This window comes from Patagioenas fasciata, chromosome 4 (assembly GCF_037038585.1).
Source record: "Patagioenas fasciata isolate bPatFas1 chromosome 4, bPatFas1.hap1, whole genome shotgun sequence".
In the NCBI taxonomy this organism is placed as follows: Eukaryota; Metazoa; Chordata; class Aves; order Columbiformes; family Columbidae; genus Patagioenas; species Patagioenas fasciata.
Genome location: NC_092523.1, coordinates 24,439,430 through 24,466,556, shown reverse-complemented (window position 1 = coordinate 24,466,556; position 27,127 = coordinate 24,439,430). Strand labels below are relative to the sequence as shown.

The 27,127-nt window shown below is 39.7% G+C and overlaps 1 protein-coding gene across 2 annotated transcripts in view; it reads right to left on the bottom strand.

The window, feature by feature from the left end:
- Nucleotides 1-3,397: 3,397 nt before the first annotated feature.
- Nucleotides 3,398-27,127, bottom strand: part of PGCKA1 (PDCD10 and GCKIII kinases associated 1) — a 44,309-nt gene continuing 20,579 nt past the window's right edge. The window contains exons 3-6 of one of the 2 annotated variants that reach the window (XM_071807388.1): nucleotides 26,232-26,322; nucleotides 23,312-23,366; nucleotides 6,656-6,703; nucleotides 3,398-5,577 (exon numbers count right to left, since the gene is read on the bottom strand). In XM_071807388.1, the coding sequence (XP_071663489.1) occupies nucleotides 4,623-5,577; nucleotides 6,656-6,687 (987 nt within the window). In that variant the 5' untranslated portion in view covers nucleotides 6,688-6,703; nucleotides 23,312-23,366; nucleotides 26,232-26,322 and the 3' untranslated portion in view covers nucleotides 3,398-4,622. The remainder of the gene's footprint in view (nucleotides 5,578-6,655; nucleotides 6,704-23,311; nucleotides 23,367-26,231; nucleotides 26,323-27,127) is intronic. The other variant, XM_071807389.1, reaches the window with a different exon arrangement.

The following is a 27,127-nucleotide window of genomic DNA, read 5'->3' as shown; positions in this document are numbered from 1 at the left end:
CTAGTTTGATTTCATTATGAAGAAAAATTGTTTTTGCCAAGGGCAGTTTGTGTTAAAAAGACCAATGAAAAGGTCTTAAACCTCCTTCTAACAATTACTGTTAAACATTGTGTGATCTAGGTGTTTTAAAACCTAGAAGGACACAGTGTCTGAAACAATTCTGTTGATAAAACTTCCTCTAAAAATAAATTAGTTTTTAATGTAGACTGACTTTGATAAATTTACTTTCTTGTGTATTCAGCATGTTAAAGGAGTTCTAATATATTTAAATTTCAAGTGATGCTCTTGCACAGTTTAGATGGATTCCAATTTCCATCTACATACAAGGAGAGATATCGTAATTCAAGATAATCTATTAAGCTTCGTTATTTCAATGTAATTAAAATGTGCAATAGACATTTGAATAAATGTATGCAATACCATACACACAGGCCTTAATAAATGGCAAGATATTCTATTCTCGTTTAGCAAAACGTGATACATTGGCAAGGATCAATCTTTTGGAAAATTAAACCTCATTTAGGTAATTGAAACTACAAGTACAATGTAAGGTTTAGATTTTTTTTTTTTATTATTATTAAACCCGTGTTTCTTTTTTTCATTATTTAAATTATAAAAAATGGTATTTTTAGATTACTTTAATCAAATCTGAAGTATCTTTTGGAAAATAATAGACTTTCTGGTTTAAATTTTTAATGGGAAGACTCCATAGCAACGCTTGCCCAGCTGATGACCTTTGTGCTTTAAAATAAAAAAGTATACAGGAATTTATTTATTTCCAGGTTCCTGATTTCTTGTCAGGGTTTTGTTGGCTGAACTGAAGAATTCTACAGTATCAAATTTCAGGTTCTTCTGTTGCTCTGTAAACAAACTTCCCCCATAAGGGTTTGTCTAGGAAATAATTAACTTCCTTGAATTGGCTGGACTGGGCTGCCTTCCACACCTGTTGCCATGTCTGGAATTTCTGCACTGATCTGAAAGGTTTTTCATAACCTAGTGCTGACCCGCTCCCAGATGAGAGGTGCTAAGCTTACTCTTGCTCAATGTCTCTTTGCTTATGTATGGAAAGATTACGATTTCTCTTTAAGCTGTGTTACTAGCTTTGGAGAATACCAAGTAAAACATGAGCTTCAAAAATGTAAAATCTTTCATAGAAATACCAGGTGTTACAGTAGTTTCCCATGCTGTTGCTTGTTGTTTATTGCTACGTATGTCTTCATGCTCACCTACACAGAATTGAATTAAGTATAGAAACATTAAAAGTAGATATTTGCCGGCCAGCTCCCTCTAATTTCTTTTGTATCAGAGGAAAGTGGAAACATTTAAGCCCTACTTCATGAGTGAACCCTCTGAGTATAGGAACCATAATTGATTGGTTATCTGAAGCTATGGTGTCTGGGGTAAAGAAGAAGAGACGTCTTAAAAGCTGTGTGGTTTTGGAGGGAATTCTTAAAATACACAGTATACTCTTGATTCCAGTAACAGTTTTTCCTGTGACTTTCTTGTTTTTCTCAAGATAATAAATTTTACTCTCACAATTGTCTGAGCAAAATGGATTGTTCAAGGTGGCAGTGTTTGTGTTCTGTTGCATCAGTATCTGAGGGAACTGAATAAGATTTGGTTTTCACATAATTATTTTAAAGCTGCTTTTTATGGAGGAAATTCTGTGTGGTATTTAAAAACTATCTCTGAAATAACTGACTCTTTCACATTTATTGTGAAAAGTGTATGGCAGTCTGACACTCAGCTGTGACATGGTAGAGCTGGAGGGAAATAAGCACATATATAAATATATATCTAAAAAAATTTTATATATATGTATATGTATGTGTGTGCTTTAAAAAACCCAAACTAAGACCACTACCACCAAAAACCAAACCACAAACCCAAACACACAGGATGCTTTTAGATAGTAGATAAACCGAGTCTGAATGTTGGTGATACCTCAGTTTATTTTATGGAAGTTTTCCATATCCTGCAGATTTGAGGTATGCATATGGGTTTTTTTTGGTTAAGAGAAGCATTGAGCAGTTATTTCCAATGCAGTGGACACACTTACTTTACACTAGTTTTTGTCTTTCTTAGATTTTAAGACAATGAAAACGGGCTAACAGAAATGCCATGTTTGTGGCCCAGCTGATCTCTTGCAGAGGAGTTATGGCTGGTGGCCCACGGTTCTGGGCAGGTGCCTGTGGAAGGGACACCTGGTTTGGGTGTCCAGGCCACTGGTTGGGCTTGCCCAGGTGCTCTCCTCTAGTGTATTTTAATTCTTGGGGAGCAAGGTGAAAACTTACTGTAATTTCCATTCAAAGTTCAGGTTGAAGTTAGAAAAATCTAATTGACTATATATTTAAAAATGGGATAAATTTCCTGCGGTGTTTGTTGCATTTCTTGCCTTAACTTTTTTTTATGTACATAATTTTTCATGGTTCATGTCATGGTGCAGCAGGGGCTGGTGGCTCCCCGGGGCTGGGACATGGGGACGGCAGGGCTGGGCCTTGCAGCTGAGGCCGGCCTGGGCTGTGGGCCTGCAGGTAGGCCCAGCTCAGAGGGGCCCGTGGCCAGTCTGGGCCTGATGGCCCTGAGGGGCTGAAATGGGCTTCTGGGCCCTGGACAGGGCAGGGTGAGCCCATGGGGATGGGCAGGGACAGTTGTGACCTCACAATATAAAAGCAGACACATGCTATGTCCTGTCGTAACCATAAAAGCAGACACATGCTATGTCCTGTCGTAACCATAAAAGCAGACACATGCTATGTCCTGTCGTAACCATAAAAGCAGACACATGCTATGTCCTGTCGTAACCATAACTAGGAATACACAATGTGCAAGTAGTCTTCTGCAGTCATTCAGTATTATAGTAATCTTGGATACACATACGTGCATGTAAAACTTGTATGTGCTTATGAAAGTGTTTAGAATGGCCTGCTAAAGTAGGAAAGTGGTAGAGAAGTCAACAGTACTACAATACTTTAACAACATATAAAGCTCTTTTATTTTATAGGTAGAATGTGGTGACTTTCATGTGTAGCTGAATATAGTTTTCTTTGAGCTGAGACTTCAGAGTTTTTTTAATTGCTCCTGGGGATATCATTAATGTTTTGAGAAATTGAAATCTTGATTTGGGCTTGCAGTATTTGGAGGAAAAGAGGGAATCTGCATTCATGCAGAAATAATTTTAGTACCTGCACACTATGTAGAACCCACTTTTAATATTCTGATCCTTATGTGTGTTAATGGGTAGACTAGCATTCAGCGTATACTGTTGGGAAATACATAATTGGTGCTTTTTGTAAATCTTGTAGTACTACTTTTATGCAACTGCTATGTAATCAGAAAATACATAAGGCACAAAAGTCACCAGATGATTTTTCATATGATCAAAAACTTTTATTACGAGTTTATAACAGACTCAGAAACCACAAAATTTCACTGTAAAATATTAAGCACTTTCTATTTCAATTGTTAAAATCCCACATTGGATGAAACAGACCAACTTGGTGCTGCTATATCTCCTTTGCTTCCCACAAGAAAGGTTATAACATACTGGTCTGGAGATGAGAAAAAGGGTAAACACTGCAGGAATGCAGCTCTGATATTTTCAGATCTTACACATAACTCAATTTGAAAGCTCAGTTACTTTCCTGCTGTAAATTTAAGGACTGCAGCACAGCCAGGGATGGGACCACACTGGCTTTCGCTGTTTGTATATAAACAAAACACATCTTGCTGGGGAAGTTTGAGACACAACCTGTTTGCAAACTGTATTGTTAAGGCAAGTGGTGTGTGCCTGGAAAACTTAGCAGAGTTGATAGGTCTCATGCTTTAGTTTACAATGGTTTTAATCTATCCAAACTGCTAGGACTGGGTCTTGATCCCTCTTAGCACCTTGGATAGTGTGTGTGCGACTCTTAAGTGAGCTACTTCAGCTCATCAAACCAACAGAAAGTTGCCCACTCTCTTGGATTTGGCTAGGCTTCTGCTGTTTCAATGAACTGAAGTGGGTCACTGGGGGGTATCAAAGTCCACAGGTGGTGTAAGGTAAGAGATGAGGTTACCATCCGAACACCAGCTGCACATGCTTGGATTTAGGCTTAAGCTGGAATAGAACTGTAACTGCAGTGAAGTGCAAGCCAAGCTGCCTTCATTGTATCATAGAACCTTGCGTCAGGTTTTGTTGTTGTGCTAGCATGATAAGAATCTGTGGTTTCTACCTCCATGGCTTTTATAATTCCGTTTTAAATAATGGAAGTTTTCTGAACCTGGAACATGCAGTGTGCACAGACCCTCTTGAGGGTCAAAACCAAAGGAAACGTTTGCATGCATCCAGGTGAGGTGAGTATTTGGCAGAATATCCTGTGTGGAAGAAATGATGCTATGGCCTCCTGGTTGGCCCCATACAGAAGAATGTTAGTATTGTCATTAGCCAAGGGAACACTTCCTTGCCTAGGGCAGCAGAAATTACAAAGGCTGTATAAAACAACTGAAGGGACATAGGTTTAGTCCCAACTCCTTTTATATATGCTGTTCATGACAGCTGTCCACATGTGCTGTACATGTGCTTATATAGATCCAAAAATAAAATCTGGATCTTACCCAGTGTATTACAAAGAAGCCTTCATCTAGTACTCGTCATCATCTTCCATGTTTTCCCCTGCGGTTGCAGCTTCCAGTGCAGCCAGAGCTGCCGCTACTTCTGCATCTTCCTCCTCAATTTCTCCATTGATGTCTTTGTGATTGGGGTGTTTGAGGGCCTCTGCTGCTTTGGTAATGGTCATGGCAGGGATACCAGCAGGAATGCCCTCACTCAGACTTGCGGAGTCAGTTTTAGAAGGTTCAATACTGTTCTTCTTCATAGGTGAAGGTGGGGCGACACAAAGGTCCTGGTCCTGTATTTCTGAAGGCCCAGTATTTTGGTCTGATTGTACACAGTTGACTGAAAAGTTATCTTTTTCAACAAAGTTCCTGGTTTGATTGCCATTTTGGGGATAATCAATAGCAGGCAGTTGTATGGCATTGTTTTGTTTCTTCAATATTGCACTTCCTTTGAGAATGATTCTGTTGTCTGCACACTGCAAGTTCCCATCTCTAATACTGTTTGACTCATTGCAGACTGCCTTCCTCTGGCTGTCTGCCTCTAGGTCAAGTTCTTGGCCAGACCTATTTAATTGGGTGTAAAAGTCTGTACTGCTGGTTGAAGGAGACTCTGCTGACTGGCTGGAGGGTCCCTGTTCATTGGCATCTTTCACTGGGTTTGTGTTGGGATTGAGCATGGGGTGCACTCCAGTGCCGGAGTTGCCACCATTGACTGCAACATCAGGCTTTGCAACACACTTCACAAGACCATCCTGTTGAAAATCATTGCCTCCATGGTTCCAGAGAATTGCTTTTGTGTTACTTACCTGGGGTTTATTTTCTGTTCTGTTTAACTCATCCTTCTGGAGTTCATTTTTGTGTTCCTGAATTTCACTGTTCTCTTTGAATTTGGATTTATTGCTGCCTTGCTCATTGTGCTTGTAGCTGGTTACTTCACGAACGTGTCCAGGTGATTGTACTTCTTCTGGATCAAAAATATAGCTGAAGGGAGGAAAATTTGTAGATGAAATGTTAGTTGTACTGTTAATCAATATAATTAGAAAAAGGATTAAGCTTAGTTTTTAAGCTGGAGATCTTGAGAACCGGTGTCACTAAGCTTTACCTGGGGTCCTGAGGGTGAGCTAAACTGAATGGAAATGCCGAACTGTGCTGTCTGCTCGAACTGACCACAGCTAACCCCTGTACTGAGATTCACCGGGAGCATAAGAGGAGGATGTCAGAGAACATTGTGCTGGTTCTTGCATGTTTCCAGCTTTATTTTTCATTTTCTCTGTGGGGTAGTCATCGCATATATCGTTAATTAATATATTCTCATGTACTGGCTAAAATATCACTTTTTTTACTGGTCTTCTTCATTTCAAGTTTTATCTTTTTGTACTTTTAAAAATGTTGGTCCCCTGTTTTCCTTTCTTATTTAGCTTTTCCTTTCCTTAACTTTTCCTTGATTTATTTCTTCCAGAACCTCTCTCTTTATCTCCCCTCTTTCTCCCATACCACCAATTTTCTTTTCCACTTCTTACCTGTTCTCAAGATGTGGCCAAGGGGAGGAGTAACCATCAAGCTGGGCTGAAGTGTTGTCTTTCTAAAACTAGCTAGTCCCTCTCTCTGGGGAGACTTCATGTGGGAATCGTTCCCACAACTATCTATATTTAAAAGTTATGATGGAGGCAAGGATCTGTAGTTCATTGTCATTGCTTAGGAGAGAGGGAGGGTCTGACCAAGTTTATGGTCCTTGTTCTACTGGGCTGTGAGAAGTTCATGCTACAGAAATGAGAAAAAGTTAAAAGTTTTGCTAAAAGGTGAATTTTCAATACTGCACTTTTTTTTTTTTTGGTGGGATAGAAATTGTAGCAATGGACCTCAATTACAGTAAATCAAAAGGACATTCACAGCAAATCAGTATGCCTATGTTGTGGCATGACTTTAAAGATACTGTAAACTTTGGGAAAACTCCAACCTTGAAAATAGGCTTAATTTAAGCAACAGGTGTAGTGGGGCACAAACACATGTTTTAATACACTTGTTTTATTCAGTCTAAGCAACTCTTGTTCTGTTGTACCTTTGTATCATTTTGCAGCACCTGCACCCCATCTGGATTTTCTTTAATCTGAAAAGAGAGAGAGGGGAGGCAAGGGAGAGGGGAAGTGAGTGAAGCATTATGAAATTAATGTATGGGCAATTGTGTTGAAAATGATGTCGATGTTTAGAAGAGTTTCATTAGCTAAAAAGAAAGATGCCTACACAAGAATGGATGCAGTACAGTTCAAGGTCTTTGTAGGTTATGGTTTTGCAGTGACAGTGGCTTTTAGTTGGGGAAAAATCTGGGGAAGAATTTAACATTTCTTAAGCAGATAGTGGTGTTCTCTCAGACTATTTTCCTAAACAATTTTATGATTTGGAGACTCCCAAGTCAGACAGTAGTGGTTCGCTGGTGTTTTGGTTTTTTTGTGTGTGTGTGTTGCACTTTTTTTTTTTTTTAATTTGGCAGCTATTGAAGGACTTCTCTTCCATGAATTTGTCCAGTTGTTTTCTGAACTCTGTTAAACTGTTTGCATCCACAGCACCCATTATTTAGGAGTTTCACAGCCCAGCCTTGCCTGTGTGAAGAAGCACCTGCTTTTGTTTGGCTTGAACCTGGTTCTTAATAGCAGTATTTGATGCCTTCTAGTTCTTGTATCATAACAAGTGATGAGCATCATGTCTTCTTGTCACTGTAGTACAGGTCCTGTACTGCTCCTTCTGTTATCATATCCAGTGTGAAGAATCCTATTTTAAAATCTTATCTACACTGACATTTTTTCATGCCTATAGATTGTCCTGTGGTGCTTGTCTGGGCCTTTTACATTTCAACTTCCTTCTTAGATGAGATGTGGGAACCACAAATGCAGAGTTTTCAAGCTGTGGGGAACCACAGATTTATTCTTTCCTAATAGCTCCTGTCTCCACTCAGTTTGCTCTGTGACAGCTACTGAGCACTGAGGTGACATTTTTGTGGAGCTATCTCTTAGTTAGACACAGGCATATTGCTGGGATTGGCACTTTATTATATGCAGTGCTGCACTTGTTTTTTACTATGATAAATTCTTTAGAGTTTGACTAGAGCTAGCAGGGTGTTTGTGTTTTGCTACATCTCTGTGTATTGCAAACTTTCTGTGTATATGTATCATCACCTGACCCAGTGAAATGCTAAGAGCTATTTAATGGTTCATATGCCAAAGTCCTTTATTATGGGAAGAAATAGTTTGCTAATTTGGACCCTCGAGAACTTTTATGTTCTGAACCTAAACTGAAGACACAGATCTGAACATCCCAAAATCCTAGAAAAAACCGTTATTATCTATGGATTGGGGCTATCTTATTTCAAGTTAATCAAGTCAGTACAGGTTGTTAATGTTTTTTCTATCATTATTCAGGCTGCTTCTTTTTGTCTCGATGTTTTACAACCTCATATACTTTCGCCATTGCCTAAGGACAGCAGCTTGCTTCCCGTAAAACAAATTGATCCTACAAAGTCTGGGTGTTTTCTAGAGTGATTTATTCACAAAACAACAAGGAAGGAATGTAGTATTGATTTATTCTTACCAGGCATGGCTTGAGTTGTGCACTAGTGATGTGCACTAGCAGAAATTACAATCACAATTCTCGGCTGTATGGGCTTATTGTCTGACTTTTTTTCCTCTGAAATCTGACTTCCTTTGGTGTTAGTGCTGAACAAAATGCCTGATGTCAAGCCCCTCACTCCTGGAGCCTCTAAGGTCTTACAGCCATTCATCAGCTTGGCTGTATCTGCTCCTAGCTAGGCTTTTTGTCTTCATCTGCACGTCAGCTGTTTTGGAGCAGAAACTTCTGCAGCTGCTTTGCCTCCTCTGTCTTGATACTGCTTCTCTCTCCCTTAAACGCATTCTTCGTTCCACATTTCTGCTGATCTCATACTGCGCGTCATTGTCCCCCATCCCTCAACAACGTCAGAGCAGCAATTCTGATACCGGGCTTTTCATCTGAAGAGGATGCAGTAACTGGTGAGGTGGTCATGTATACAGACCCCTTATCTGCAGTTGCTCTACAGTGCAAAGGCAATTGGACAGGTTTGACTGGATATGGGGCTTATTTGTGGTGCCTGGCAAAGCCATCTTTTCCCGCCAAAGAAGAATTCTTAACACAATTTGCTTTAATCGTGTTAAAAGCTGAAGTAGCTATAGCCCTTCTTTAGATTAAGAGTGATTCTAAGCTAATTCAGTTGAACTAAGCCCTGTATGGACATGTTTTGGTTTGACTGACATCTTTAGATTTATCTTAAACCGGCTTCTAAACTGGAAGAACAAAAACTGCATTAAGTTGACCAGCTGTTGATAGACTCAACCTTCAAAGTTCGGTGTTTGGCAGGTTATCATGTGTTAGATAAATGACCGTGTGTTTTCTGTTTATGGGAAAGGCAATGCAGCTTGGCTTACGTTAAGCCTCTTTCTGTACATACCCTTATGATCTCTCATGCTTGCCATGGGTAAGAGCATGCAAGTATTATTTCAGCTCTGCTAAATCACGATAACTCCAAGAGCTGCCAGTTGCCATGTGAGCCCACTGAAATGCCCACACAGCCTTTGGCTTGCCTTTTAATTTTATCAGCTTGGTGAAACCAGTCCCAGTTTGTGTGCAGACCAGTTCTGAGGACAGATACTGTGACTAACTGGGTGTGGGCACTTCAGCTCAGGCTGCTTCTGTTTAAACTTCTCTGACAATTTTTCTACTCGGTGCTTTTATTTATAACTCTTTTTGATTTTTAAAATGTCTTGTTTAGAGGTTTTAACCACTGGGAGATGCTAATTGTTGTCCTTTGTTCTGTTGTAGAAATGCTTGTGATCATCATAGGTCATTATAAATGGAAATTATTGTTGCTTTCATAGGAAGCACTTTCCTGTTTGGTGAGGTTTTTCTGTTTGTTTGTGGTTTTGTTGTTGTTTGTTTGTTTCGTGTGTTTTGTGGGTTTTTTGTTTGTTTGTGTGGTTTTCTTTGTTTCTTACAGTTACTGTTTGAATTTTCTCTGCAGCTACTGCATGAAGCTTTTCCACTGATTAGTTACAACTGGATCTGTCCTCAGGCATGAATAAAATATTACATATGGAAAATGCTTTATGTTGTATTACCTTATAAATTATTTCGTATTCCTGAAATAGGAATATGGTTTTACAGTGTCACTGTCTGAACACTGTTTTTGTTGGGTATTTTTGTGTGTGGTTTTGTTTGTTTTCCTTGCCCTTTTCTTCCATATTTATAATAATCGTTCAAGTCAAGTTGGCAAATAAGTCTGAGGAACAAATTGCTTTTGTAGCATGAAAAGGCATGCTTTAATCCTACTTATCTTTAGGTGCCTTGCTCTAAAGACCTGAGTGTTGTGTGATGTTCATAGTTCCATTAACGAATAAGTAGTTTTAATAAGCTCCTGTCTGGAGAAGTTTGAATCGAGCACATGCTAAAGACTTGCAGTAAAAAAGGGTTAGAGAGCTCAAGCAATGGAAAACAATGTTATCTGATACTGGGTTTAGAAACATTGCATCCTTTTATGTTCAAACTTTCTTTGCCTTTTTATTAAAGACTTATTCTGTTAGATATTCTGTGCTGCTAAATTGAATAGGAAATCTCAGATGAACATGATATGAAGTGGAATTCTCCCTTGCAGAACACTTTTGGGGCTGCTTCCCCCAGAAAAAACTCTGTCTGTTCAAAGCAGCAGTAAAATGTTTGACCTTCACATTTAGTTCTGCAGAATTCAGATCAAACTGCCGTTAATCCTAGACATCATTCTTTCTCAGTCATGAAATTCTTGAAGGCCTGTAAATTTTTGTCACTGGTTATTATGCAGTCACTTAATCCTGAACACCAACACATCATCTGGCATTAAAGCTCTACTAAAGTGTTAAGTACAGAATACTTGGAGGATTTACAGGACAGAGACAGAGCTGTTTAGGTGAGAGGAATGAGGCAGGCCTAGAAATAACTTTTTTTTTTTACCCTGCTTGATTCTGAACTTTCACTCTACAGCTTTGAGCAGCAGCTGAGTAGTGTGGCCAGCAGGACTAGGGAAGTCCCCCTGTACTTGGCACTGGTGAGACCCCACCTCAAATACTGCGTTCAGTTTTAGGCCTCTCACTGCAAGAAAGACATTGAGGTACTGGAGAGAGTTCAGAGAAGGGCAGCAAAGGTGGTGAGGGGTCTACAGGCAAGGGAGCTGGGGCTGTTCAGCCTGGAGAAAAGGAGGCTGAGGGGAGACCTCGTTGCTGTCTTACAGCTACCTGAAAGGAGGTTGTAGCATGGAGGGTTTTGGTCTCTTCTCCCAAGTAACAAGTGATAGGATAAGAGGAAATGGCCTCAAGTTGCACCAGGGGAGGTTCAGATTGGATATTAGGAAAAATTTATTCACGGAAAATGTTGTCAAGCACTGGACCAGGCTGCCTAGGGGAGTGGTGGAGTCACCATCTCTGGAGGTGTTTAAAAGACCTGTAGATGTGGCACTTGGGAACACGGCTTAGTGGTGGACTTGGCAGTGCTAGATTAATGTTTGGACTCGATCTTAAAGGTCTTTTCCAACATAAATGATGCTTTGATTCTGTTTTATGACTCCTCTAATGTGTCACCGAGGTTGAACTTGTAGCAGTTTCTACAAAAGAATCAGATTCTTGCAGCATGAGAGAGCAGGATGATAGCCTTGTGGTTTGCCTATTCCAGGTCAGTGCTTGATTCAGTTGAAGTCATGATAATTCAGTGAAAGAGATGGAAGAGGCCCAACTCTGTGCGCACTTTCCTTGGCCATCCCAGCAGGCCTTTAGTTGACCATGCAAAAAATTGTCTAGATATAATGTCCTTGCAGTGTATTCAATGAGTGTTCACAGAGACACCAGGAAGACCTGATGTCATGAGAGAGTGACTTTCTTCCTTTAAAAGAAAATCATACAGAAGAACAACTATTTTAAAACCAGCTGGAAGAAAAAAATGCTACTATTAAAGGAGGTAGTAATTAGACTTAGTTTGATGAGAGCTGAACACCAATCCTATTAATAAAGCAAATGCTGAAGAAGTGGAGACTGTTAAATATTTTTATGGTGGCACCTGCTAAGAGAATGAAATGGTACTTTTCTTAAATTGTGAGACCTTGCTGAGGATAACAACAATATGGTCTGACTCCAAAAATGTAACTTTGCATTACAAACTACAATGTGCTTTAAGAGAAGTCTGCTTTGCTTTACCAGACTTGAGAAACACAACATATCTGATTTTAAATTATGTAATAACATAGCTTCTGTTGTGTCTTTAAACTGTAGCTGTGTTATGAATAAACGAAAGTCAAATAAAGATAGTGTCATGAAAAGGGAAGGGCAAACATTTTCAAGAAATAAAAATGGCTTGACAGCCTTTCTTGATATTTTTGGAAGTTTACATAGAAACAGGAAAAGGTCAGTCTTATTTTTGTGCATGATGTGTTTTTAATTGTCTTGTTGTGGGTTTTTTTTGTGTGGTGTTTTTTTTTTTTTTTTTAAACCCCTCCAGAAGCAGGGGCAGAAAAGCAGGGAAAGAGCATATTAAATTAACTTTTCTAGTAGGTCTCAAACTGATAACTGGTGACTTTTGATCTGGGTCATTCTTTTTATAAACCAGTTGGGGTTTTTTGTTTGTTTGGGTTTTTCTTCCCCCTCACCCTTATGCTTTATGAGCTTCTGTTGTTTCTTCAGCTTTTCTCTCTTCTCCATCCTTTCCTACTCCAGATTACTAAGTAAGGAGTTTTTTCCTATGTATGTATTGTCTGGGTTGCTGCACATGAGTGATGCATCACCCAGGGGCTGGGGGCACCTCTTTCTGCTCACTTTTTTCCAGTAAAGACACCTTTCTGCTAGACCCTGCCAGTGTCTTCAACATCTTCCCTGCTGTGTTTTACATTCCTTAGTGGAACCTGTCCATTCTCTGAGTACTGGTGTCTTTGTGAAGGGCACATCACTCATCAAAATTAAGCCTGAATGCCTCACTGCTAAAACAACAAACACAATTTACTTAGTGGTGGTTTTTTTTTTTTTTTTTTTGCTAGGGAGGTCTCCTATAGGTGCCAAATGCTATACCAGCTAGGAGAGCTATTCAGAGCAGCAAGTGTGGCAAAGTGTCTGCAGAAGAATACTGTACAGAGGGAATATAAAGAATTTCAGTTGAGAGTAACCTTAGAGAGCTCCAGCACTTGGGAAGCCTCTCCTAGCAGGAGGTGCGGCTTGCCTTCTGTGCTGAATAGGCATTCGCACCTCTCAGAAGATTTCAGAGGATGTCCTCGGCATGTGCGAGGTCTGAGAAGGGGTCAGGTGTGTCTAGGTTGGAGGAGGAAAGTGCAATGTGTTACTGAGGGATGAAGGCTGAGGAACAATTGATCTGAATGACACATAATAGGAAAGACGCACAGAAAGACTGTGGGACAGATGGTAGAGCTGAAAAGAACTATATTTAGAAATTTAGAAAACTAGTAAACAAACAGCAGAAAAAATGACCAGCCTGTGATAGAGGGAGAGAGAAGATAACAGGGAAAAGTTTGTAAAGGAACAAAGAGCAGGGACGTAACTTCATTAACCACATACTGTGTGGGCTGATCACTACTTTGGAGTAAATATCATCTGTAAGAACTGTCTCACTTTGCTTAAAATACAGGCAACTCCGCAAATTCTGTGGTGTTTTTTTTTTTCCCTGACCTTAGTCGCTATTCTGAGGCCAGAAGACCTCAAATGAGAGAGGAAAAAAAAATCCAAACCACCTGTTCTGGGCCCAGAATCCTTTCCTGCTAATGCTCTGTGGAGACTTAGACCACTGATGAAACCTTTGGAGCTGACAGTCCTCTGAAAACAAATTACTTTCTCACAAAGCTCCAGATCAGCTCTACTCTTGTACCTGAAAGTAAAGCCCAATTTAGCTGGATCAGTCACATTTATCATATAGGTGATAGCCAAAAAATCATGAAAAATAAAACCATGTAGAATGTCTCATCTTTTTCAGTGAGTGTCTAAAGCCTTTGTCAATTCTTGTCTTAGCATAGTTGTTACAGAGGTGACAATTTAACTCTGCATTAAGACCAGTGCTTAAAGGTAGACTGAAATCTGTCTACATTTTTTTTTCCCGACTGATTCTTAGTCTGGAAATTTGCTTTAAAAGTGCTTCAGGGAACAACTGAGTTGTCATATATAATCTAAAATAAGTGAACTAACCTGAAGAAATCGCATAATATGCTCCCTTACAGGAAGTGGGTCCTACCTCATGGGGTTTTTTTGTCTGTTTTTTCTGACTTCAGTCTCTTTGTTCACACTTCCTTCAAGTGCAGCACAGAAGTGTTGTTTCCACGCATCTACCATTGCATATCCAGCCCTGGTGAGAATACCTGGCTGCGTTGTCCTGCTGACAGAGTGTGACCCGCAGATGGACTCTGAGTCACCCTGCGGACCCTGCTGTCTGTGGTGCTCTGCAAGAAGAGAACTGTGCACATGTTTTTGCTGGTGCAGCCTGATTTACCCTTCTGTTTTGAAGGAGGGAGGCTCTATATTTTGAAATAAGGAGTGTCAGTGTCTGCCAGAAAGAGCTTTATGCTATCCTGCCGGCACAAGGTTATTGTCATGGTTATAATTGCCTGTCCTTCCCCTAGTTATTCCCCTCCCTCCCCCAAATGTGCTCTTCTCATTTACTTTACAAACAAAGTTGGGGAGCTGCGCAGATCTACCAGCCACTTTTAGTCTTCACTGAGGCCTTATTTGCCCACTGAACAGTTTGCATGCATCTCTAGTACAGCTACCTGTGAAGATAAGAGAAGCTGACACAGAGGGACCCATCAAAGACGTGGATAAAACTTCTTCAGCCACAGTCTAATGGCAGTGGTGACTTAGGCAGCCAGCTTTTGCTGTTTGATTCCGATTGCCACTCTCTGCTTGTTCCTTTTCAAATGGGATCCCCTGTTTTTCACAGATAAATGTCATAATTGCAGGAACGCAAATAATCCTCATGCTATCTTTAGCTGTTGAGAAGAACATTTATAATTCTTTTGGAAGATTATTCTTCCTTTTTTTTTTTTTTCTCCCTGGCCAGGCTCAATTGAGCCCATATATTGTATGTTGTTCAAGGCAACGGCCTGATTCTTAAAATGGTTCTGTGACTGAAGTGTCAAACTTTTGGGTGATGTTACACACCGGCACTGTGTACAGACAACGGCCGTTTGTTTCTGTGAGGGAAGAATTTGGTGTATTTTGTATGCTATTCAAGGCATGAAGTTTGGGGTTGGTTTTGTGTGTAGGGACTTAGTTTTGTCAAGACAGAAAAGTGGCTTTAACAAGGGTAGGTATCAAAACCTGGAGATTCTCATGCCTCAGAAGCATGTGTTGCTCGTTATCTGGGAATTTATAGAACTTGTTCAGTTATGGCTTTGTAAACTTTGATGCTTTGTATTCTGACATAAAGCAGTTCTTTTGTTACTGAGGAAGCAGCTCTGATACCACAACATGTTTTTCCTTCAGTGAGGTAATAAATGACAGGATAACAGAATCTTTAAATGACAAAGGTATTCGAGTGCTCATAGCAAGGGGAAAAACAAACTAAGTGGCACAAACAGAATTGTTTCCAATTAGGAGATTACAGAGCAAATTGATTTAGTATCAAACACCCAAATAACAAACACTATGCTTGCCAGATGAAACACCAATACAGCATTAGCTAATCAGCAAATGATGGCCTACTCACCAAATAATCAGTGGGAGTAATGTTATCATGAGTTTAACCTCTGTCTGCATGGTGTCATCTGAACATTTATGCATGTATCGTGTTTTTCCATGAAATTTGCAATAATAGTAATTGGCAAAAATTTGCACTTGTGTTATTTGTCCCAGGATCACAACATTAGCAGTCAACACTCATTACTATGCACATTAAATAGTACAAACTGCATATTATATCTTTGGATTATTCATAACAGCATCCCAGGGAGAGTGCAGACTCCTAGCTGAGAGGTGTGTCTCCTGTGCAGGAGTCAATTATGTCCTCTGATTGTGGGTGTGTGCCATGGCATTTCTCAGTTCTGGGGAAGACCATCCTACCAGCATGATATCCAGCTACGGTCTGATGAGAAGTGACTCTGACAGACAGGATGCTCAGAATAATGGAATTATCTGCTTACATATTCTCACTCAAAGAGATGAGAAAAGGCCATATTTATCCAGATTCTACTGATATTAGAAAAAATATGTGCTATCTCATGTATGTGAGATACCAAGAAACCATAGCAGTGTAGTTGGCAATACCTGGCAGTCATTATGTGTCCGTGTAAACACTTTACCTGAAATGGACAGCATCTGAGTTGATACAAATGCAACATCAGAACCTGCTCCCCTTTTTGTACAGCTGCTCTTTCCCCATGACCCCAGGCATCTAGCTAGGTTTTTATCAGATCCTTATGGTATTTCTGCTCCCACCTTCTTGCTTTTTCTTGCAGCTGTTCTGCATCACATGAGATGCAGTGGTGAGCAGGTCTCAGGGCAGGGAAGCCTGAGTGTGGTCAGTTTGGCTGGAGCACACCTGCACTTGCTGTTTGCAGGTGTGCTGGTGGAAGAGGAAGGTAAGGAAAAGTGGATGCTATCAATTTTACAAAAAGTGTTTTGTTTTGAGTTGTAACTGTTGGTTATTGCCTAAGCTGATCTTCCCAAAAATGTAATAATATGCCTAGCTATGCTAAGTCCTACTAGCTCCTCCTCAAAATGTCCTTCTTTCCAAACCAGTAAGGTCAGCCAGGTCTTCCACTTACCCCTACTGTACAGTACTGGTCAGTATATGAAGTCCTCTGTTTTATTCTCATCCTAGATTTCCATTTCCACTCTGCCTTTTTTTTTTTTTTTTTAAATTTTAGAGTCTCTTGTGCACTATTAATATTTTATTCACTGACTAATCTCTCTGGTAGCTCTAAGCTTTTTTGTAAACACCTCTGAGAAGGTTTGACAAGCTCGCAGGGGAGGTAGATCTTTTTGTGGGGCCCTTATTACTGCTGTGGAGTGCCCTAGAGGGCACGTGGACTACGACTTGGAGGTGATCTGAATGTGTCCTCTTTTCTTTTTTTTCCCTGTTATGCTCTTTGCAATTGATTTTAAATATTTATAAGATATTTGAGAGGAAATGCGTTCTCTCTCACTAGTTCCTCATTACTCACAGCGCTAGGTCACAGAACATTTCCCTACCCCCATTATTTACCATACAAAGTGTTTTATTTTTTGATGATTAAAAGGAAGAGTGGGGCAAAGGGTAAAAGTATCACAATCATTAGCCAGTTTGTACAAAGGAAAAACAAATACAGCTTGTAGCACAAACCCACTCATTTCCTTTTCAGTCAAGCTTATTCCCCTGCATCTGATCTTCCCAAACTTACATCATGGTCTGGTGTTTAAGTTACTTAAGTTTATGTTTTCCGTCTCTTAAAGTTGTTAATCCTATAATATAGTTTGTACTCTAGTGGGGCTTAAACACTTGAGTCATGTTTAAGTCCATATTGTGCAGAGGCAAACATGGACATGTGCTCCTTCACAAGGGATGTATGGTTTAAATGTGTGATGACGCAAAAATGGGTGTGATAAACAGACAGTCGTGTACACGTGACAGAAACAACCAGCAGAGAATCTATATTTGATTCAGTATTCTGACCAAGTGCAGAGATCTGTGTTTGGAAGCACAGCCAGAGCCTCAAAATAACTACAGCTAGTTTTTATGTAATGAAGAGGGACTGTATATTTCTTGGAAGGTTAAAGTGTCTTTTTGCAACCTTGTGCAACTCTGCACTTTGTAGCCTGGACTGTTGGTTTCCAGCCCTTGGTCTGAAAACTCTTGGTTCTATCCAATATCTTTTAAAAACACTAGGAGCCCTAGAATCAGGGGCTGAGACAGTACTGTCACAGGGCTACAGTTCACAGGACCCTTTGCTTACACTTTGCTTGGACAAGCTCACTTCCCAGTGGCCGGCTTCAGTGGCCTTCTGCACAGAATGCCACCAAGAATGTGACTTCAACATATGGGAGACACGGCTTTGAGGCCAAGGGTCAAACTCAACCAGGGCTCCTAGTTTTGGAGGGAATTTTCGAAACCTTTGAATACTATGTGAAATAATCACCAATCTCCCCTGTAGTTTCTACTGGGAGCTGCTATGGCTGCTGTGTTTTAGTTTGAACATTGTGCTCTCAGTCTGTGTGAGATGTGGCCTTAACACAACTGCCAGGCTCTGGAGCCTTAGCAACACCCTGCAGTTTCAGGCCATAGGAAATCTGGGGTAATCACCCCCAGGGCAAGGGGTTCATAAGCTTTCAGCAGCCTTGGCTGGGTATCCAGCTGCCTCACTTAGACACATGTGGATACTTGATTACAAATCTTTGTTCTTAACTTGGACTCCTTGCTCTATCATGTATTTGGCTGGACAGCCTTTCCTGATTCCTAATACAAATAGTCTGCTTATTTTACAATTCCCAGATGAGCTTATCAGGAGGTATTTTGCTGAGACCTGTCAAGATGGTAGGAGCCCTGGTACATCCATCAGAAGAGCTTTAGTCAGCTAGGCATCTGCGGGGAAATGCAGTGCCTGTGGACTTGCAGAGAGTGCTGTGGATTTTAGTTTTGCACTCAGGCACTTAAAAGTCACCAAAGTGTCACCAAGATGCTGAAAGTATTAGAGTGAACAGAATTAGTAACAGAGTTGGAATAAGAAATCCTTTAAAATGCCTTATTTGCTGGCTCTACTTAAAAGGCTCTGTCTTGACCAGGTGATATATATGCATGTGATATACAGTAGATTGACCTGGTCTTAGTGAAATGAAAGTTTGAATAGGGTCTGATGAATGGGTAACTTCTGCTAGCTAGGTGTTATACTGCAGAGCATCTGGGTCCTGCTGGCATAGCAGTGGTACAAGTAGAAACTGGCAGCCGATTTGTGACTTTCCTCCCTGAGGACAGTGGAGACTTCATGTGTGTCATATATATGATGCACTGAATCTTTTTCAGGAGAAAAACATGACTCATTTGCCTCATTTATCCAGTCTTGCAGGACAGCTCAGATTCAGCTAGAGGAAGTGGCTTGTCATTTTTGTGGCATAATCTTTGTGAGAAAGAAATGATATGGCAGGTTAGGCTCTAAGGCTGTATTTCTATATACTTGTGCCTCTTCTTAGGTATTTATAAATGTACCTCTCCTTAGGTGTCATACACATATATGTACAGATAAATAAAAAGGTCTTAAACAGGGAATAGGTCAATGGTAGTCCGAACACTTCTGTCTTCCTGTTGGTAAAATTGTCTCATTATTTGCTCCCCAGCTTTGGAAACAAAACTACTGAAGTCCTGGTTGTGATATAAAAAGAGTCATTGCTCTTATGCCTCAGAGACTTCTCAAGGACTAGTAGGAAGACATCATACAGAGAACTTGTTTGATTTGGTTGCATAAGGTTACTGAAAGAAAAATGCGTGGTGATCGATGCAGAACATAAAAGTTCAACATCCAGTTTTTAATGTTTGTTTTAGAATATCAGGTAGCTTAAAAAGATGTTGCAGTAAAAATAAAAGCTATAACTTGGAAATCCTATTCCATGTTTGCATCATTTTAGTGTAGCTGTTAAAAGCTGTTCTTTGCTTCTAATAATTTTTGAAATATTTAAATACTCCAAAGTACTCCTCTGTTCACTGTCTTCTCATATAGTTCCTATTCTGTACTTTCACAAGAGGCTTCTTCTGGTTCTTTGTAGAAATACCTGTACTTTGAGGTGTTACCTAATGCCAGTCCTAGGTATTTCCCCTTGTCACATTAGCTGGAAGATCAAACCTCAGTTTGAGCTGTTCTATCCTGCTTCAGTGAAATTTTGTAATTTTGTTTCTGTTCAGTGGCCTGGTCTGAGCATCCTGAAGACCACGAGCCTTTTACACCGAGTGCACCCACATTCTGTGTGCCTACCTGAGAAACAATCATTCACTGAAATCAGTGGAGACATTTTAGTTCACTTCAAAAAATATCTTGATGAGTCCCTCCATTGATCCATTTCTGACTAGTTGTCTGTTTCACTGGAAACACTGAGGATTTTATATGTACATTACTGTTTTTCACACTTTCATTTTTTCCTAATGACTGAACAATTTCTCTTGGTGTAAAACTACATACAATTCCAAATCTGTGGTGTAGGATTTTTTTTGTTTGATTGGTTTTGGTTTGTTTTATGGTGTGGTTGGTTTTGTTTGTTTTATGTTTCTCCCAGTACATCTTTCATGCCTATCTTTACAATATTAAGGAAATGAGAAAAACTAGAGGTTTTGTGGTAGCTTTCTTACAGATGCTTCTAGTTCTGTTTACAGGGCTAGCTGAAGAAGTGATATTTCAACCTTTGGATGAAAGGTGACATAATCAAGAAGGACTTAACTTTATAAGACTCAAAAAATTTAGGTCTCAAAGAGTAGAGAGAGAAGACAGAAGCATGCTGCTTGATCCATTGATATATTAAAGGCTTGGGTAAATTTTGAGGGCTTAGAAAATTCAACAGCTGCTGAGAGGTCAAAGACACCTGTTAAAGATAGCAATAGTTGAAAGATGATGATGTCCCTGGTGAAAGAGCAGATTGAAATTTTAGCTGAATTTGAGGAAGGGCAGATGCTGAGGTCAGAAAGGTATATCTGAAGAAAACAATAATATGTCAGAGTTTGCAGTTGCATTCAGCCCTTGATAGATTTACTTTTGGCTCTTTCCCTTTTTGGCTGTGTGTGAGATGCTACTGAGCAAACTGATGAATTAGAGTGCCTAACAAGGCACAGCTTGGGGGGGGGTCTCAATACCTGTGTGTGACTTAAACACTAAATAGCATTAAACTCAGATACTGAACTGAAAACTGGGGTATCACTGGTCACTCAGGCCACCGGTTTGAACTGGTGTGGTGGTCCCTGAGATCCTGTAGCAATGCAGGATCCACATGGCAGTGCAAACAGAAAGCAGATTCTCTCCTGGCCGTGATGCGGCCTTAGTTTCCTGCACCCTCACCAGAGGAAGAATACAAAGAAGTACAGAATCTGCCTTTCAGAATGTTTATTACTCTAGGGCTGAATGGGCCAGAAACTGCACAGTTCAATTTTTTTTTTTTTTTCTCCAGTGCTGACAGGAAAGCAAACAAATCCTTTGACTTGAATTTGGTATGTCAGCACAACTGGCTATGGAGCTGCTTGTTTTGTAACTTCTGGCTCAAAAGTCACTTTTCCTTAGACTTCCGTTTGCAGAATCCACTGAAGTCCGTGAGCCTGCTTAAACATCGAAGTGTTTTCTAGATATGGATTGTTTTTCAATTGACTACATACTTACATAATATGAACACATATAAAGACTATTTTTGTAGCCTTCTGGAATAGTTTCATTTTTATTGTGTGAGTGTTATGGATACTGACATCAATGAGAAATTCTACTTGGGACATTAGGAAAAATGGAAAATATCAGACAGTGAGCATGAAGCCACAGGATGAAGTCCAGGAGAAAAACTGGCAAGCCAGCCTGGCTCCCAGCTCTGTTGTGTGACTGTGCTGTGTACCCTGGACCATGTCCACTGTCAGCAGTGGCTGCTGGTGTGCAGTGTGGCAGCATGCTGGGCACTGCTGGGAGACCAAGGTCTTTGTTGGGCCTTTGTCTGGTGGAAGCTGTTACATCTTGTGTTTGTCTGCAAGTTCTGCGCAGCAGTGAAAACCCAGAAACAATTTATTTGCCTTCTGTAGCAATTTGGGGGCTGTAAATAGCAGAACCTTTAAAAAAAGCTGTTGAAAGGCTTTGGATCTAGTAAACACTTTGTGAATTCGTGAAGATGGGAAAGAAGAGAAGGTGGAGACCTCGTATGTTTTAGATGTTGTAGAATTCTTGTAAGTTAAAATAATAAACAATCAAACCTATGAAAACAATGATTAAGTGTAAGTACACTAAATGATACAAGTTAACTCAGGTAATTTTGGTGTTCTAGATTGTTGAAAGCTTCTTTGTTGTTTGCACACCAGTTTTATGGATAGACTCAGAGATTCTTAGTTTGTTTTTCTCTGTTGCATTTTTTTTAAGTGGGAATGAAGAGACACAGCTGCAGTTTAGCAGCCTTCATCCCTTAAGTATGCCGTGTATTCTTACTTAAGTAAGCAATATTCTGAAAGTAGGTTCAGATGTCTATGGAGACTGCTTCAAATAGAAATTGGAGTTTTTTGTGTATATGCCTTCAGGCAGGATTGAGGCCAGGTAGGATATGTGATCTCAGCTGTGTTATTCAATTGTAGCTTTGTGTCCCCAAAAATCATCTTGCCCTGAATATTTCAAATGCTTCTGATTTGTTTATTTCATCTGAAATGTTGCTAGTGGCAGGTATTGTGGTGGTTGTGGTGTACGTATCAGAACATCAGCCTCTCTTAATACAAAGAAAATTGGATAAAGCTATAAGTAGTTAGTATGAGTCAGTGATTCTCTTCTGTAAAAAAAACCCTGAACAACAAATGTATCAAGGAGCTTTCTTAAATTGTCAGGATATTGTGTTTGACCATTTAATGGAAGAACCTGGAGCTCCTTGTAAGGGAATTGTTAGAAGTCAGCATGCGCTCCCTCTCCAGCCAAATCAATCCTTATGTTTTCCAGTTTGTTCTCCCTCTCCATTCTCTGTGTTTCTTTCCTCCCTTGCCCCGTTCTTCTTCTATCATTTGCCTGCATTTCCACATTTTCTTCTTCCATTTTCCATCACTGTTAACTGATTTAGAATGAGTCAACTTTGTATTCCTGTATTTCTTCTTTACAGTACCATTTTCTAAATTTCAAAGTGGAAGCTGGCAAGTTTTTATTTGTTACAACGGAGATATTCAGGGTTGGTAGGACACACAGTTCAGAACCTGTTCTGTGTCCTGGTTTTGCTAAAAAACAAGTTTCTCTTTCAGTGAATTTACCTGTCAGCTAAATCTTTCATATTGGCTGCATTTTCCTGGAGAACCAGATACATGTTTTGGTAAACATAGCAATGGAATGTGAGGACAGATAAGGACAGATTCACATCTTGTGAGAGGGGCAACGAGAAACAGGTGACCAACAAACTGACCAACAGAGTATAACATCCCATTCACGTGAATACTTCATATTAAAGTGGGAGATCACGAGGATCTTGTCCCTTTTTCCTTATGGCTGACATTAGGAGAGGACCTTGCTAGTCGTCCCTGTGAACAGAGGCCTAGTGAGAGACTGAATCCAATTCCAGTTGGCTGCAGAGTCCAGTCCAGGACTTTTGGTGCCAGCTCTGCAGTTGCTGAGACTTTCAAGATTGGTTTTGTATCTTTTGTATTATTTTCTCTATTCTTATTAGTAGCATTAATAAAACATTTTTAGTTTTTCCAACTCTCCTCTCTCTGTCCTTCTTTCCCTCCCAATCTCCTGTCCTTAGTGAGATGCGGGGAGAGGGAAGGGCTGAACGGGGAAGGTGGGGGAGAGGAGGTTAACAATACATCTGCCATGGTTTTATTGTCACCCTGCAATCAAACCCTCGACATTGTCACCAATGCAATAAAATATAATCATTAGAAAATATGGTGGAATATGGCAGAGAGAAAAATAATCTAGTGATGTTTTCTGTTGTGTAGTGCTGAAGTTACGGTAGTGAATGGCCAGCAAGTTTTATACCTACACAAGGACAATCAAAAAAAAATAAAATCCTACCTTTCAGATTGTCCTCCATTGACTGCTTGAAAGGTTTGGTTTAAATGTCTTGATCCTGCAATAGTAAAACAACACTTGCCAAGTGGTTTCTTCATGTGCCCACACAAGTAAGAAGGATGCTCTGAGGTGTAGGCTGTATACTGCAAACAACGTGGAAATAAAACAATCTTCTCTTCATGCCATTGTGAATTTTTAATTTAGACACTGATCAAACAAATCACTTGAGTAGTGTGCTTGTCCCCTTGAGCTGAACTGGAATGCTAACCTGCTTAAAGTGAGCATGAGCTTGCCTGCTACAGTGGATTAGGACTTGTGAAATGTTTATATTTTAAATGACAACTATAAAACTAGAAAATTTTCAAATATGTAGTATCATAGGATTTCATCCTTTCTTTGCTGGGAGCCAGGATACTTAAAGTATCAGCTAAAAATTTACCTTTACTCTGTGCTTGTCAGAAGTTTCCCTTTCAGATTTTCACAAACTTTGGAACTTAAGAAATGCCTCTGGCATTGCAGTAACATTCTAGGTATCAGTAAAGCTATTGTTCTTTCAGATATGTGTGCTCCAGGCTAAATGGAAAATTCAGCAAAATGTTTTCAATTAAGAATTTGCAGAAAGACAGATGAATTCATGAGATAACAATAGAATTAAAATGAAACAATGCAGATGCCTCTTCTCCTTTAAAAATATCAATATTTTCTGTGTTCCTTGTAGTGAGTGGAATGTGGGCATATGCCCATGTGGATCTGTGTGTGCACGCAAACCTGTATTGAATATTAATAACCAAGTCAAGCTCATTTCTGTGAAACAGGCAATTCATCTTGCAGTGCACTTTAGAATGAGCCATGTGCTTCCATTCACTCTCAGCATCTCTCTGCTTTAGCGACAATAACTTGAAAAATCTCAGCGCATCTTATATTACACACCACAAACCTAGTCAGAGTTCTGCTTGCAGCTTGCTTAAAATCTGCAAGTTTTGTGTGTGGTTTTTTGTTTTGTTTTTTTTTTTTTTTTTTATTGTGAGAGAGTGAGGTTTTTACTGGCCTTGAGATCCCTTTCAGCAGAATTCTCCTGGGATCTGAGCCAAAGCAGTTTATTCCTGAATTCAGCATCCATAGGTAATGGGGCTGGGGAGAGACAGTACAAGGCAATGTTACTGCTGGTTTTGCTATTCTGTCTTTGCATACATATTCCTTGCAACTATACTTTTTATACTAATTTATGAGTAGAGTCTGAAAAGGTCTATAAAATTTCACAACTAGCTTTCATAATTGAAAGTGAAATTGACTGTATAGATGGTTTCATGGTTGTTGTTGGCATACGAAGTCAAGACGACAACAATGCATAGTGTCTAACCCATAAGTGATATTTAGAAGATTTTTTTTTTAATTAAAAACCTGAAATATGAGTGGAAACTAAGTGCAAATTGAGGTGGCCCAGATATCTGATGTGATACATTGCTAAGGAGAGCCTGGGAACCCTTGATTCGTTGCATTGCTCTGCTGCCCTACAGCACCTAACTTGTCTTGTATGCTGCTGTTCTGTATCCTTCTTAGAGCTTAATGTTTATGTAGCACTTCAGAGATTTATAGCCCTATTCAATCTTATTATACCGTTGCAAAGGGTTGAGAATGTTTCTGTGCATCTGTTAAAGGTACTATCACTGCTTTAGATGGAGTAAATAATAAAACTTATGAAGAGTGTATCATTGTGTGCTCCTATTTTTATGCAACCTTTTAATTGGGTCATCTTGCATCTCTTTTTGCCTTAATTATTTTCTTATTTGATATAGCTGTCGTTATTAATTACCAAGTAGATTTTTCCATTTAATTGTTGTTCCAATATCTAATCAATCTTATTTACAGTGTAATTCTGTCTTGATATCCCTATTGGTCTTCTGCAAGCCATGGCCTAAATATTTATGCATACAATGAAAGTAAAATGAAAAATAAAATCCATGGCCTCCTGCCATGTGTTAAAAGGATGCAGATTTTATTTAACAAATGCGAAAAATGTAGCCTGCTTAGCCAAACCTTACAGTGCATTCTCATCTCCTGTGAATTGCTTTTTTCTGCTTAACAATTTTTGAAGTAGTAGGTTAGCTATAGGGTTTTCTTTTAATTTATAATCGGGTTTTGTTTGTTTATTTTAAATCTTCTAGGAAATATGCTTCTATAATTCCCTGGAAATTTAAAATGAATATGCCAAAAAGGAAGTTGCCGCGAGTCATAGCTATAGGTAAGTTGTAAGCTTACCCATTATATCATGTCACGTGATAACTGATTTCAATGTGAACTTCTGCCTGATATGTGTGACTGGCTTTTGACCCAAAAGTAGGGTGAGTTTTTTCTTTAAGGAAAAGCAGTGAATCAGTGAAACTATTTTTCTATAATCTTAAAATGAATGCTATGAATACTGAGAAGTCAGTCCCAAATGCTGGATTTTTAACAGAAGAATGTGTGCAGAAGCTGGCTTTCAATGGAACCAATAGCTCCTTTTCTCCGTGTCAGATAGGATTGGGCATAAAGCATTCTATATTTGTACTTAAACTTGAGTTAAAAATATCCCCTTTTCATTGAGTTTGGAGATTTTTCCTCTTTTGCTTGGTGATGGTTTGGAACATGGCTGTTAGTCCTGCAAATTACACTCAGACAGCTTAATTAAATACTCTTTTTACCATCATCTTTGCTTAGCAACATCCCTTTTGAGATATTCTGGGAAACTTAATACTTGTCTGGTATGTAAAACAGTGTTCGTAAATAAAAAATGTTGCCACACCCTGCTAGCTTATGTTTTTTAATACTTTTTGTATTACTCCTTTTGAGACGGAAATATGAAGCCTTACACACCCAGTCACTCCAACTTATAGCACAACACAACTACCAGGGACTTGAGACCCATCTCTGGTATATGGCTTACCATGTTGGTGTAGATTGTTCAAGCAAGTGTATAATATCTACATGGTTGTCAGAGGTCCAAGCAGGAAGTAGTTTTCACATTCCAAAATAACCTGGAATTTGAACAAAATCATTAGGCTCTCAGAAGCTCCTACTTGCATTTCATGTTTCATTTAGTTGGTGAAAAACACGCTATCTCCAAGTTATCTAGTTAAAATCTAAATGCAGTACCCTAAGCCTGCATTGGCACAGACCCTGGGCACACTTCATACCCTGCGTGTGTTTTGTGCTAGACAAAATTAGCCTTTTGGACACTGAGCAGTATTTACATTCTAGTACTGCTGTTGAATCCCTTCCTAGGTTTGTTTCCTGAAGCCGTATTTGTCCTCTGCTCGAAGTGTGTGGGGGGTGCTGCCGCCTCTGCTCAGGCTGGACACTCGTTGCTTCGTTCCACCTGTTGTCCCCCTCCATGAGGAGCTCCCACCCTGAAGTTTTCAAGCACCATACACAGTTTCCCTGGTGTGTAATGTTGGGTGAAGCAGACCAGAACTTCTCATAAGCAAAGAACCTCTCTCACCCTAAGGATCAAAGAGAACTAACGTATATATTGCTCACAGGGTTTAGCTCTTTACAGAATTTTTAACTTGGTCTTCCAAGCTGATCTGAAGATCAGTTGGTTCTAGATATTTGTTTCCCTTTGTTGGTCAAATATACTAGAACTCCATGCTGTGCTTCACAGCTTCAGAAAATATTCATCTGTCAACAGTGATTTTGATTTATGCCCCTAGGTTTGCATTCCCCTCACAGTTTCTTTTCTGTCTCTAACAGCCTTGGCCCTGCCCCATGTGTACTTTTGTAGTGTTGTTCAAACAGTTTCTCTGCTGCAGACTATGTTGTCCAAAAGCTTTTTTTTGGGTC